Genomic DNA, 15274 nt, shown 5'->3' on the forward strand with positions numbered 1-15274 from the left:
CATTAACTAAATTAGTAAGTTAGCATAATCCTCAACACTTAAAAAAAAAAAAAGCTCTCTCTTCTTGTATGCTGCTTTTGCAATGGATGTAAAGGGCAAAAGAGCTGCCAAGTTGGTACAGGAGTTGGCAAGCGCCACACTGCCTTCATTCGTTGGTTAATTTTTGCTCCAAAAGGCTTTACTTAAAAATTAATAATAAAATGGGTCTTTCTATATCCAAGCTACCACAAAACCATTTGTGGAGAGAGACAAGTTTCTTCTTTGTAGTTTCATCTTAAATATAGCCATTCATATGCCAGGAAGGGGTGGAATAAGCAAATTGCTACTTCATCGCCCTCATGAATGGGAGAATTGCGGTATTGAACAGAAGTATGATCCGTAGTTGGTGGTGGGGAAAAAAAGTCTCTTGTGGGTTATATACATCAGGGAGATTCAGTCACTGCAGTTATACTCTGAGTCTCTCCTAGTCGGGCATCAGATGAGACCTACGTCAGAACTAATATCAGGAAGCGAGGCCCCACCACTCATTGCCCCAGGAGTCCCAACGTTGGCTTTACACCCGTGAATCCGAAACAAACAAACAAAAATCCTCCGGGACCCAGGGGCTTCAGCTCGGAGCCTGACACTTGGCCTTGATTGCACAAGTTGCCCCGAGCCCAGGTGAGAACCAGTTCCTCTGAGGCCCCGCCCTCCACCAGCGCAGCGGGTGCAGCGCAGGTAAAACTCGCGAACGGAGCCGCCCTGACTAGTTTGTCCCTGCGGCGCCCCGTATGCAGCGCGGCGCTCCGAGCGGCTCGCGCGCCTCTGTGTCATGGCTGCCCGTGGAGGCGTCGCCCCGGCCGGCGAAGGTCTGCGCTACGCCGAGTACTCGCCGCCCCCCGCCAAGCGGTCCGACGCGGACATCGACCCGGGGCTGGTGAGTCCTGCCCGCGCTCCCGCCGCTCTCCCGCGCCAAGCTGCCGGAGCCTGTCCGCTAGCGCCCCCCGGAAACCCCTCTACTCCCTGCCTCACCCCTTACCCTCGAACCGGGGACCTCCCGGTGTTCATTCACCATCTTTGCCCCACCCCTCACTTGTTCAGCCGAGATGCTGCTCGGTGCCTGGCGTTGACGAGTAAGCTTGCCCAGTCTCTGGTCCCTCAAGGAGCTTCCACTCTTGTCGGGGAGACTGAAAAGAAAACAGGCAGTTGCTGATGCAACACGATGAGTACTGTAGGGTGGATGTTCCCCGTCACGTAAGAGACCCCAGCCCAGTCTTTCGGGGCCAGGCGGTGAGGTCAGGGGAGGCTTCTTGGAGGAAGCGATGTAACCATCTATGTAAAGCTAAGATCTGAAGAATGACTGGCAGTAAACTCAGGGAAGAGGAAAAAGTATTTCAGCTATGAGTCGTAGTAGCTATAAAGTAGACCAGAGAAAGGGCCCAGCCGGAAATAGCAGGGGGTTTATTCAGGCTGAAAAGTAGAGCTGGGAAAAGGAAGTGTTTATTCATGAGATGGAGATGTTTTACTTTTTTGGGGGGGGTACTAAGTTTTTGGAATCCAGTGTGAAATTTACACCAACAGCACATCTCAGTTCAGACTAGACACATTTCACAGGCTCAGTTGCCACATGTAGTCAGTGGCTACCTTATTGATCAGTGTTGTTCCCAGATAAATGGGCGCTAGAAGCTGATAAACCACAGGAATAGGCTGGGATATCCTGAGGGCAATGGTACTATTTTGATGAGCTTTGAGCAGAGGAGTGATGGGTTGGGCTATTGTAAAGTTCTCTCAAGCTGTGTGTAAGAAGAATGGATTAGTTAGAGAAAGTCTGGAAACATGGCTGTTTTATCCCTTTTCCACACCACGTTCCATGCTGATCCAGCCCGCAGCAATATGTCTTGCCTTTAGATGCAGCACACTTTCTGTCTGTAGGGTTGGTTTTGACTAGTCATACACTGTCTTGTGACACCTTTTATGTTGACCTGTCATTTCCCATCATTTTTCTGTTTTCTGAGAGCAGAGACTGGGTATTTACTTCGAGTAAGCACTCAAGTTGTGAGTGCTCAGTAATCATTACTTGATTAACTGATAAATTTCTGGGACAGTGTCAGCTGGGTTTGCCTGGAAATGTTTCAGAAAGCAGTATGCTTTTATTCAGCAGACATTTGAGAACTGCTGAGTGCCATGTATCATCCTTGGAGTAAGTAAATGAACAAGACAGATAAAAGTTTGAAAAGGCAAACTGAGCTCCTGCTGTGTCTGATTCATTTCTTACTACAACCCTGTAAGGAAGGTCCTTTTTAATTCTCACTTAAATGAGGAGACAGGGACTCAGAAAGTGGTAAGCAGCTCATCCAGGATCATTCTCCTAATAAGTATTAGACCTAGGATTCCAAATCCTATACTCGTTCCACTATTACTTGCTGACTCCTTAGAAATAAGCCTTTCTGAATGGAGTATTCAGTCAGTGATATAAACCTGATGAGATACTAGGTTAGGTGTAAGTCATCTCTTTATGGGGAGTAGTGAAATATCTCAGTACTAGGCTGATTTGGAAGGCAGCTGGAGCCCTGTAGCATTCTGAAGATAGAAATAATATTGGTGATTTTTTAAATATAAGTAGGTAAAATGTACTGCTTTAATTGAAGCATAAAGGTGAAACAAGTATTTTATTAGAAAATAACATGTCTACTCCTTAAATATGCAAGTGTTCGGGCATGATTCCATCAGAAGACACAAGGAAGTGCTAATCAGTTGCTGGCATATTGCATCAAAGCAAAAAAATCACTGAGTGTGATGGCTGTAAATGCAGGCTGATTTCAGGTGTATTACATTGGCAGTTCAGATGCAAATAAGGACCATTTGCATCAACACACTCATTTTCCCCAAGTTGTGAACAATTTTTGGTAAAACTTTGAACAAAACAAAGTGGAATCTTACCTCAGTTTACATGATAGTTGCATTTTGGAAAAATTCAGTCTTCACTAAAACGGTACAAAAATGATATATTTTACGTATAATAAAGTCCTAGACTGAGATGACTGTATACATAGCTTTTCACTACTTAATGTCCAGTAGAATCTTTCAAGATCTTGAGGGATGCAGACAGTTTTTTGTTGTACAGTGTCGTCTTATACATTTTAGGACTTCTAGGATCAGTGTTCCCCATGCACCAAATACCCTCACTCCTATCCAGCTTATTATGACAACCAAAAATTCCTCACAAACTTTCAAAATGTCCCTAAGGGTCTGTTTTGCTTCTGTTGGGAATCATTGGTCCAGGCAGTGACCAGTGATGAGGTAGAAGATAAGACAGTTGATAATAACTTCAGGGGAACTTGGAAGTAATGAAAATGATGGGAAGTTGACAAAGGGTAGTGTTAGGAAAGAATAAATGACCTAGGTGTGGGACATATTCACTAATCTTATTGAAAACAGTAGAAATAAAATGTTTGGCAAGGAACTGAAGAAATTTTTCATACCATTTTTTAAAAAGATGCAATTTATTTTAAAGTTTTTGAAATATATCTGCAGTCATAAATGTGAAAGGACTTTCTCAGGTAAGCTTCCCTTTAGAGACTAAGAATTAATGTTAATGTTCATTAACCTGTTTGGGAAATTAGATAAAAATGTAGGCAAAAATACTTGTGTCGTAATTTGAATGAAATACTATCTTAAAATTCATTGTTTACTACTCAGAGGTCATGGTCAAACTTTGCTTCAGCAAAGCTGGTTCTCATGGAAAAGTGGAAAAGAAACTTTAAAGTTACTCTGTCTTTATCATCTCTACCCTGACCTATCAGGCTTTAAAAACAGAGTCTCTTTGCTTCTGGAACTTTACCCTTTTTAACCTTCACACTGCCATCAGTTATTTTTCTATACTAAGACCTAATTATGGTGACCTCCCTTTTAGTAAATTTTCCAGGGTCCAAACCTTCCATTGTAATTGTATAAACTGGATAAATATAGCATGGTGGCATACAGGACTCTTCATGAACTGACCCCTGAATGACTTAACTTAACCCCATTTTCCGTCCCCTTCGCTGTCCTGTACCCTGTGCTGTGACTTCACTTACAATGGTTTTCTCCTTTGAAATTCCTTGCCTGGCAAACTCTTACTCATTTTTTGAGACTCAGGTTACTAATATATAGCCTCGCCTGGCTCAAGTTCCCTTTCCCTAGCATAATAAAGGTGTGTTATCCCATGTATTTCCTTAAACAGTTGCACAGTTTTTTATTAAGTTATTTCTTATAAAGTATCAAAATTATTTGTATTTGTGTAAGCATCTAGATTGTGAAATCTTCAAGGCAAGAACTTACAAGCTTCTGTGATTGGCATTCATTGCAACTGACACATGGTAGTCACTTAGTTTATTAAGTGAGCAACTATTAGCTTTTATTACTGATGGGTGACTTAATGAATAAATATGGCTGTTTGGTTCAGCACATTGACGCAGGTATTTTTCTGTAGGATTTCTCCTTTATATTAGCCTCCAAGGGAGGACAAGAGTCTGTGTCTGTCTTGCTTTCTACTCTTTCCCCAGAATTAAGCACAAGGCCTGGAGTATGCTCAATAAGTGTATATTTATAGACAAATGCTAAATAAATGTTTGTTGAGTGACGGAATAGTCTCCATCTTTCCTTTTCCATCACAACTACCTTCCTGAAGCAGAATAATATTTTTTTCTTAATTTCCCTCAGGTACAACTATTGTCTATCATAAACTTAAATGTTGCGGTCTCAGGATAGAAGTTTTAGCATTTTATAACGCTTTCAGGCAGTTTATATTTATCTAGAAGGTTATTTACTGCTTATGCTGTTTTGGAAGAAAAAAATGCCTTAGGGAATTTGTAAACAGTTTTGGTGCTTTTTTTTTTTTCCTCCAGCAGTAGCAGCTATGATGGAGTGGCTATTTTCCCAGTTCTCAGAAATTCTTTGATTCATGGTAGTGGAACATTTAAAGTAATTTTTCCTGGTTTTTTTCCCCCCTCTGGTGAATATTTGAAACTAGACGATGATAACACATACCTGACTTGGCCCACGTGTTGATTTGCTGGCATTATTTAAATAGTGCTTCCACTTTTTGAAACATGTCTTTTAAACTAAAATTAGATATTCTTTCTAGGCAAGGACCAAGTTGGTTTTTTAATTTTGTTTTGTTTTGGAGGAGGGGCATAATTTGGTTTGTTTGTTTGTTTGTTTGTTTGTTTATTTATTTATTTATTTATTTATTTATTTATTTTAATGGGGGTACTGGGGATTGAACCCAGGACCTCGTGCATGCTGAGCATGCCACTCTACCACTGAGCTATACCCTCCCCCTCAGGCAAGGACAGAGAGGATCCTTGTTCTCAGTTCTCTGCATAGTACAAGCCACGTGGTTATGGCTCTGTAAATTTCTTCTGGATGATTAACAAATGAGTGAAACAACTAGAAAAATAGAGGATGAGAGACATATTTTATAGAATGATGAAATGACAGCCTTAAATTTAAAAAATTAAGATAAATGAGACTCTGATTTTTTTCTTTTTTTCTTTTTAATGGTATAGAGGGGCATCTATTAAAATATAAGCATCTAATACATGTTAGGTATGGTCAGTGCACATAAAACTCTGACTTCTTCCGACATGCTTTCCCAAAATTTGGTAATTTTATTGCTTAATGCCTCTGATAACATAGGCAGTCTCCAACTCTTGTATTTAAAGTCTGTCAATTCAATTCAGTTTAACAGATTTTTTTTTAAACACAAAATACATGGAAGCTATATACGAGGTGTGTGTGGGGAAGAGATGAGTAAACCAGAGCTGCAACCCTCAAGGATAGAGGGCAGCAAACCTATTTTATGAATGTTTTTCACATATAGGATACTATGTGATGTATATGTATGTCCTAAGTATATAAAAATTTATAGCAACCCAAGAATGTAGGTATTATTAACCTCATTTTGCTGGAACACAGGTATCCTAATTCCAGGCTAGAGCCTAGGTCTTCATATGACAATTTAGAAATTACTCCCATACTCTTTGAATAGACTATAAAAAAAAGATGAGGAAGCACTAGTATAGAGGTTAAGTAACTTGGCCAAGGTCACGTTGCTGACACGTAGAGAGCAATTCAAACTGTATATCTTTGAATTCCGAAGTCTGTGATCCAAAGACTTTTAGTGATAAAAGGTAGGTAATAAGCGTATGTAACTACTGTTAACATTTTGGTTTATATCATTCCATTTTTTTCCCTGTGTGTATGCACTGTACATTCTGCCTTATAACTTGCTTTTATTCTCTAACATGGTCTGTAAACATTCATCAATATATTATTTAATTGGGGATGCATATTTTAGATATGCCTTAGTTTAATTATTCCCCTGTTCAGTATTCAAACTGTTTACAGTTTTATATAATATAAATAATGCAGTGATGAATATTCTCATCTATGAGAACATTTTATGCACCTTTCTGATTATTTTCTGAGCCTAATGACATGAGTATCGTTAAGGCTCTTGAGTTCTATGATGAAATTACCCTCAAAACAGATTGCCCCAATTTGAATTTGCAGTATCAGTTTATGAGAATGTTCATTGAACTACTGCCTTGACAGTGTGTAAGGCTTTGAGTAGTTGGCTAAAATGTATGCCTCTCATTATTAATGGCCTTTATACTGGAGTGTGACAGGTTGCCAGGTGGCCCATCCAGAAGTTGAAGGAGGTACTAGTAATATTACTTCCATACTTAACAAATTGGTTGGTTTTATTTTGAATGTAGGGGTGTTGAAAATACAACTTCTTGTTGGAGGGTAAGGGAAGATAAAATTTTGTGAGGAGGAAAAAATCAGGGAATTATAAGGAGTGAGAACATCAAGGACCAGTGCTAGGATCCAGTTTGACGTTAGATAATTAAATGACACTCTCTTCTGTAGGTAATTTATAAAACTGCCCAGGGAGAAGTTGTACAAGACTTTGTAAGGTTTTTGTGAATGGGCATTTAAGTTAGATGGGGATGTTTCATCGAGTATGAGCTCACACTAGAAAGATAATTGAATTATTTTTATAGTCTGTTAAAAGAGTGTGGGAATAATTTTTAAATTGTTGCTTGAAGACCTGGGCTCTAGTCTGGAATGAGGATGCCTGTGTTCCTGTCCCAGTGCAGACACTGATAACCATTGCTACAGCTCAGGCAAGGCGTGTGACTTTCCAGGACCTCAGTGTCTTCCTCCGTAAAATGGAAGAAGTGGAGTGGGTTTTGGCTAGATGTTTTCTATAATTTCTTTCAGCTCTACAGATGCCAACAAAACGTTGGACATCTTATGGCAGCTATTGAAAATACAACAAACATATCTTTTTGTTATAGAAGTATAATGTCTCTGGACCTAGAATACTGTGTGTACATCTGCTTACATCTTTCAAAAGTCAGACAGAAATGGAAAATTTCCAGAAAGATGACAAATATATGAATTTAGGGGAGAAGTGTGTGATTGTATGAGAGGGAGAGAGGCAGGGAAGGCTCATTTGAAGATAGGCTAAAATAGTTTAGAACTTAATTCAGGAATAGTGTAGAACTCTTAATTCAGGATGTTATTGAATAAAAAGAATTTAGTAAAAGTCAGTGCAGTAATGATACACGATAAAGGAGGAAAGTCCCTTTCCTCTGAATTGTAGGAAGTAGAACTAAGGCGACTCCTTAAACTTGAAAGAGAGAAATTTAGGGGCAGTGAATTAAATAGCAGTGATGAGCAAGTTAAAGAAACTAACTCCTAGACCTCAGTGAACCTTGAAGTGCTCAGAAGACCAAGCTCTAGAGAGCAGGTGTATCTGAAGCTTTGGGCCAAAGAAAAGTCTCAAGGGCATCAGGGCAAGGGTGCAGAGCTTGCCATGCTTCTTCCTTCTTAACACATATGTTCCAAGCAGTTAAGTCATCTTTCAGTATCATTCTGGTTTAATTTTCTAATTAGAGTTTTTCTTTGAAAATCGTGTCCCTTCGTGGCCTGTGTGCTTAGGGTTATTATCTTGAGGTGATTCCATATTGCTAAATAGATGGACGTTGACCTTATATTTTACAAGTTGTCTGGTCCAATCTATCTTTGAAATATTTCACGTTACTGGTCCAAACTGTATATAACATATTCTGTCGATACTTAACATATTCTATAGAGGATCCCTACCCGTCAGCACACACGTAGTCAGTTGCAGTTAGACTCACAGTGGATTGAGGACAGGATCTGAATCAGAATTCAGTTTTGCCAGCTTTAATCTTTGTTCTCTGCCTGTATCCACCCTTTTCCCTCTTGATCTAACCTTGACCCTGTCCCTCAGTTTTATCTGGACTCTTCTCAGAAACCATCTGTGACCCAGAAACAGAGTACTTAGCAACTGGCCACCTGTCTAGCTAACTATACATCCACACATTCATCCATCCAGTCAATTAACTACTTTTATTTAACCAGTATTATAGTCTGGGAATACAGAGTTGAAGAATGCCTGCTTCCTGCTGTCTAGAGGCTCACAGTTCAGTAAAGGAGACAAGTTGTAAAGTTGTGGTCTGGAATCACAATAGAGAAATAAACTGGGAGGTAGAGAGATGGGAGTGTTTGAATAGGGGAGAGGGTACCACTGGTACTGATTTGGTTCATATTTGGAAGTTTACTTGATCCTGCTACCTGTCTAGAGTAGTTCCATTTCTCTTTGCTATTTAGCAGTGAGAAACCATATGTACTAGACATCCTTCTGTGTTAGAGAGGTGTCAGTAATGCTATCGTTACACGAAGGGTTGTGAAACAGAAAGGTAGGGATGTATTAGAGTCAAATGAATGAGGGTAGTAGGGATATGACTCAGGTACCCCCAACTGCCTCACTCAGACAGCGCTTCAGAGGATAGAGAGCTTATTTTGAGAAGTGTAGGGTAAGGACCAGCTCACAGGGAAAATATCCAAGAGTAGGTGTAGGTTTCTTACTTAACAATCTCTGACCAAATACCTGCTGAAATCATTTTTCAGCCTCTTCAACTACTTCCTACTAGCATTGGCTTAATTAATTATAATAAAGATAGAAATATGGAATCTTTCCCTCAAGTTAAACCTAATGTTAAAAGTTTTACAGATTTTTTTAAAAATTTCAATTACTATTATATTCAATTATTGTAATAATTGTAGAGTTTTTAGTTAGTGCATCCTTGTTTCAAATTTGGCAGACTGAATGTGTTAACACTAATAAAATCTGTACAGTAGATTATTTCAGCACGTTGGTGATCTCAGGGTCATTGTATAAAGCAGTGGCTCTTAACTCCAGTGTCTCTACACATTGACCTGGTAATAAGAGAAGAGGTTGGAGTTACCACCATGTGCCTTTGCAAATAGCCCAGAGCTAATCTGTGGTCCATAATCTCATTTAAAATCTGGGCCTACGAGTGGGAGTGTCATGGGTCAACTTTTGAGATTCATTGACAAATAAAATTGCCATCTCTTTATTATTATCCCAAAGAATATGTATGGTTAAAATCTAGTAAGTTTTAAAATGAATTAGATAAACTTATGGCGAAATAAAATATAAAAGTAAAGTAGTAAGTTTTGAGGACTTGCATAGTTTTGTTTTGAGGCTGCAGGTCAGTTTGTAACCTTTGTGAGCTGATCTTATTAAACTATATCTCTACCCCCAGCACAGTGTCTTGTTCGTAGCAGGCTCTCAGATTAGATCTTTAAGTGATGAATTAGTGAATAATGAATGAGTCAAGGGGATATGCCTAAAAGCATTATTTTTTGGTCTTGAAACACAGCAGAAATCTCCTTCAGCCAGGGTTCCCCAGAGAAACAGAGCTAAGTAGGGTGTATTATTTATCTTTTTCTTTATTTCCAGGAATTGGCTTACACAGTTGTGTGGGCTGGCAAGTCTAAAATTTGTGGGGCAGTCCTGCTGACTGGCAGCTTTCAGACAGCAGCTGATTCTTGAGGCAGAATTTCTACTTCCTCAGGGAAATCTCAGTTTTCTTCTTAAGGCTTTTCAGCTGGTTGGATGAGCTCCACCTAGATTATCAGAGATAAACTCCTTTACTTAAGGACAGCTGGTCACAGATGTTAGCCAGAAGTACAGAATACCGACACAGCAGCACCTCGATTGGTGTTTAATTGACTGTCCTCGCCAAATTGACGCATAAAGCAAACCAGCACAGTAGACTTGGGTTTAAGAACTTGGAGCCAAATGTGCAGCCTGGTTTGGCGAACCTGTGATGAGCCAAGGGCAACCACGACTAGACTGATTGGACAGGACTTTCTGACTAGGCACATTTAGCATGGAGGAAGGAAGCAAGCTGCTTATGCTATTAGGAGAAAGTGGAGATGAGGTTTACATCAGCCAGTCACTGAATAAATGCAAAACAGTGCTTAAAAGATTATTCTTAAGATCATAAGTTACAGCAAGGATTTCAGTTTGGGGAATTTTTTTGTTAATTATATTAGGGAGAGAAGTACTTATCTGGCCGGAGCCTGAGTTTTATTTCTTACTATGTTTGCTTTTGGTTTTGTTTTATTGTTTGGATTTGTTTTTGTTTTGCCCTTTTATTTACTCTAGCCATGCTCTGGAAATTAATGTATGCCTGTGGTTTAAAATACCTTAAGTGACTTTAAAGTTAAACAAACAAACAAGATGGAGTTAGCCTTGCCTTTTTCCTTTTACTTAAGTTTTTCACTTAAGTTAATTAAGGAATTTGTGTTTTGAAAGAAGTTCAAGTATATTTGTTGCTGGCAATGGAACAGTAATGGTAAGGGCCAGGCAGATGACTGTGGGTTGGTCCAGTTTAGATATGAAGATCTGTGAAATTCATACCAGCTTGAAGATTTTAGGAAAGGATGCGTGTAAACATTCCCTTCCTAATGTCATTTTATCATGTCTGACACTTCTTCTCGAATATAGATTCCCTTCTCCTCCTTTTGATCTGCATGTGCAATACCTCTCTTTCCAAAATTCTGCTGATTTGCCAGCAGTCTTTTTTGTTTCTTCCCATTTTTCTCCTTTCCACTGGCTGTTGTTTAAATTCAAAGAGCTTTCTTTATAGACATTGAACCAAATAAGGCATCATGAAACACTGAGTTCAGCAGAAAGTGATTTGCTTGTGATTAACCCTTGAGAATTGAATCACTGCAAGATAACAAAAGAATGTTTTTTGAGGCAACCTGCTCATTCTTCTTTTCCATTAGTAGATGAGACCTTTTCTTTCTCAGGTGCTAGGAATTCATGTACAGCTGTGCTCAGGTTTTATTTATCATACTCAGGGTGGCATGTTTTTAGAAAATCAAGTCCAAAGGAGGGCTTATGACAGACAGCCCTTCGCTCTGCCCTGGTCCTCTCACAGACTTTCCCCCCAGCAAAAGGCAGCTTCATTCTTCCAGTTGTCTAAGGCAGTAACCTTGACATCCTTCCTCCTCGCCCCTGTTTATTGAGGTGTAATTGATAAATAAAAACTGTATATATTTAAGGTGTAAGATGTGTTGATTTGATGTACATTGTGAAATGATTATGTAAGTAAGCTAATTAACACATTCATCACCTCACATCGTTACTTCCTGTGTGTGTGTGTGTGTGCGCGTGTGCACGCGGGCACACACATGTGCACTTGTGGTGAGAACACTTAGACCTACTTTTTTAGAAAATTTCAAGGATAACTTACTTATCTTAGAACTGAAAATCTGAAACACATCACCCCATTTCTCCCACCCCAGCCCCTGGCAACCCCCGTTCCACTCTCTGCTTCCCTAAGTTAGACTTTTTTAGATTCCATGTATCTGTGAGACCATACAACATTTATCTTTCTGAATCTGGCTTACTTCACTTTGTATAGTGTCCTCCAGGTTCATCTGTGTCACAAATGTTAGAATTTCCATCTTTTTTATGGGTAAATAATATTCATTGTACATGTACACCACATCTTCTTTATCCTTTCATCTTCTCTTTCTTTCTTTTATACCTCACATCTGGTCTCAACAAATCTTGTCAACTTTATCTTTAGAATATATCCAGAATCTGACCACTTGCCCCCAACTCTATTACTAATCACTTTGGTCCAAGCTGCCATTATCTCCTTCCTGGACTATTTTAATTGACTCCTAACTCATCTGCATGCCTCTGGCCTTGACGTGTGTATTCTCAACATGACAACTTGTGATCATTTTAGGATGGTAAATAAGACAGTCTTGGGCCTCTCCTCAAAGCAGACATGTCTCATAGCACTCAGAGAAAAACTAACATCCTGTGTTGACCTGATCCGTGTTACTTCTCTGACCTCATTTTCTGTTCCTTTTTCATCCTCTCACTTCTGTGCACGCTGGCTTCCTGCGTGTGCCTCAGGCACACCAGGCATATACCCCTGCCTTGGCGCCTTCAGACTTGTTCTCTCTGCCTGCAGTGGCTTTTCCTTAAATATTGGCATGGCTTCTTCACTTTCTTCCTTTCTTCCCCAGCAAAAGTCACCTTTTCAGTGAAGTTTGTCTTGCTCACTCTATCTAAATTTGTTGCTTTCACTATATAAATGCACACCTAATTCTTTACCTGCTTAATTTTCTCTGTAGCACACATCCTGTTGTATATTTTTCTAGTTTATATTGCTTATTGTCTGTCTCTCATGCTACAATGTATTTCACTGGATTTTGTCTGATATATCCCCAGGACTTAGAATTCTGGCTGGCACATCGCAGGCCCTTGGCTGAGTAGGTATTGAAATACTTGGAGGTGGGAGATAACTTCCAAATGGCTACTTGAAAAAAAATACCTGACTTTTTTATTGGGAGTTTTGTTATTTTCCTTTGTTTAACAACACAATACTCCTTCATGGTTTTTTTCCACGTGGATCTGTGAATTGTATTCATTTTATTATTGTAATGAAATTTACCTGGCACAGACCCTGAACTTCATTTTCTTTATCTTCTGTGAGACTTCTGGATATATTTACCGGATGTTTTGAGATATGATTATGTGTTAATTTCTTAATTAAATTTGACTGTCATTTTCCACTGTGCTTCCCCATTTCAGTGAATTCCATTCCCTAGCAGATACCAACACAGTGCACAAATAATACAAGTTCCAAAAGGCATCTGGATGGTGGGGATGCTTCTTAAGATCATGTGCATCCCATTATACTAACTTTTGAAAACCTCCTATGTACTAGGTGCTTTGTTAGATTTTAGAAATCCAAAGAGATAAACAGCCTCTACCTCCAGAAGCTCACATTTTAGAAGGGATTTGAAATAGATAAACCATTAATAAATAATGTGCTATGTATTATAGTAGAGAAAGCTACTAAGTACTCTGAGGTCACTAAAAAGTTTAACTTGAGTGAGGAGATGGGCAGGGAAAGCTTCAGCTGGAGATGACCTTGAAGCTATTTGTTGAGGAATAAGTAAGAATTTTCCAGGAGGACTGAGCAGAGAAGAAGGGAGTAAGAGTAAAGATGTGGGAGAGAAGAAAGAATTGACAGACATCTGCCATGTTTACCCAGTGTGCTGATCATTTTTCATAACCTCTCCTCAGAAATCATTTTGAGCATCCTATGATGTAGGTATCCACATTCCCATTTTACAGATGAGGAAATGGGCCCAGAGAGATCAGCTTAGGTAGACATTGAGTTGGAATTGGAGTTTGGGCCTGATTAACTTTAAAGCCCATGGATTATACATTCAGGGCTGAGGGGTGGGAAGATTGAAGAAGTTCATACTTGCTGTGTGGATGGAAAACATGAAGGCTTATGAAAAAAGTAAAAGTTTAGAACAGTAAGGGCAAAGAGGAATAGGGAATGGTATGAGTCAAGGATGAGGAAGATGATGATACTGAGCCGATTTGAAAGCCCAGCCACATCAGAAACTATAATTTTTAATGGTGCTATTTATTGCGAACGTAAGACTCTTCTCCAGCCAGCGTTAGCAGTCTCAGCAAGGGATTCTCCATGGTTAACTCTCCAGCCATTTTGAAACCAGTCAGTGATTTCATTGGGAATTTACTGTTTGTTGATTTCTGCTGTGCTGTTACACATATGCTTGGACATTTTAAAATCTAAAATATTCATGCATTGTGTATGGTCCAAGGGAATGCAGTGAAAACTACGTTTTTTGGCATTATTGACAAATATAAATTTGTCATGAATTTTTAAAACTTAATTACCAGTGGCCAATAACACATAAACTTGTTATATGCATGCGTATCATCTTTGTTTTCCATGGTGACCATGATGAGATTGTTAAAAACTGAATTTCCAAATTTGGTGTAAATAGAATTTTTCTGTTTTCCTTATATAGACCACTTTTCCCAACACTGGTCTGGACCAGTTGTAAAAGAATTGGTTGGTGGAATTTTTAACTGATTTGTAACTTTTTTAGTTCTTAGTTATATACATGCACATTTTTATAGAAAGATCAACTTGTTCTAAATATGTGCTAGTATAAAAAAATGTGTCTAGGAATTTGTTTAGATCTTCTGCAGTCTTAGAAAATGTTAGCTACTTTTCTAAACATCTGAATCTTAAAGAAAATGTTTCAGAACTAAAACTTGCTGAAGACAGCCTTGTGGAGATTTAAAACAACAGCAGCAAAACCACCTTATACTGCGTCCACATTTACCATCGACTGTCTTCCCGCAAACGTATGACACCTCCAGCAGTTTTAGCTTAGGTCAGAGTACAGGTGCATACGTCTTTTGTTGGTTTTTTTTTTCCTTCTTTCTTTTTCTTTCTGTATCTTTCTTTTTCTTTCTACATCTTTCTTTTTAAATCACACTGCCTGATTTGTTTCTCAGCACGTATTCTAATTTTCCTAAGTCAAAGAAATAGCAACATTTCTCTAGTTTCTGTAAAATCACAGGTACAACGTGATGTCGGTCTAGTTGCATGAGCAATTACAGACATTTAACCTGGTTATTGCCTAGTTGGTAGCAAATGACAGAACTTGTGCTAACACTATGCCTCATTCTCCATTTTGCTTTCGAAATATCTTTTCAATGCCATTTTTGTTCTGTTACTGGCAATTTAGTTTTAAAGCATCATTGTTTAAAAAACATTTAAAATAAAAACTGAAGCACATCGTTGTGCTTGACACTAGATCAAATGTGCTGTTGTGTATATAAAAGAAACAAAATGGATCCTGTTAGCCTGAGGATACAATACTGAGGTTTTAAGTAAATGTGAAATAGCATAGTGATAAAGCATATGGGGAAATTTTTTTCAACAGTAGTAAAATAGAGAAGATGTTGATAGAATTCTCTGATATTTACACAGTTATGCCAAACGAACCATGGGGTATTGTTTTGAAAAAGCCCCAGTATGCTTTT

General features: G+C 38.9%; 1 protein-coding gene across 3 annotated transcripts in view; it reads left to right on the forward strand.

Moving 5' to 3' along the window:
- Positions 1 to 747: 747 nt before the first annotated feature.
- DNAJC15 (DnaJ heat shock protein family (Hsp40) member C15) overlaps positions 748 to 15274 on the forward strand; it is a 54313-nt gene continuing 39786 nt past the window's right edge. The window contains exon 1 of one of the 3 annotated variants that reach the window (XM_032496078.1): positions 748 to 916. In XM_032496078.1, the coding sequence (XP_032351969.1) occupies positions 812 to 916 (105 nt within the window). In that variant the 5' untranslated portion in view covers positions 748 to 811. The remainder of the gene's footprint in view (positions 917 to 15274) is intronic. The other 2 variants (XM_032496079.1, XM_006176261.3) reach the window with 2 other exon arrangements.

Source organism: Camelus ferus, chromosome 14 (genome assembly GCF_009834535.1).
Source record: "Camelus ferus isolate YT-003-E chromosome 14, BCGSAC_Cfer_1.0, whole genome shotgun sequence".
Taxonomy (NCBI): domain Eukaryota; kingdom Metazoa; phylum Chordata; class Mammalia; order Artiodactyla; family Camelidae; genus Camelus; species Camelus ferus.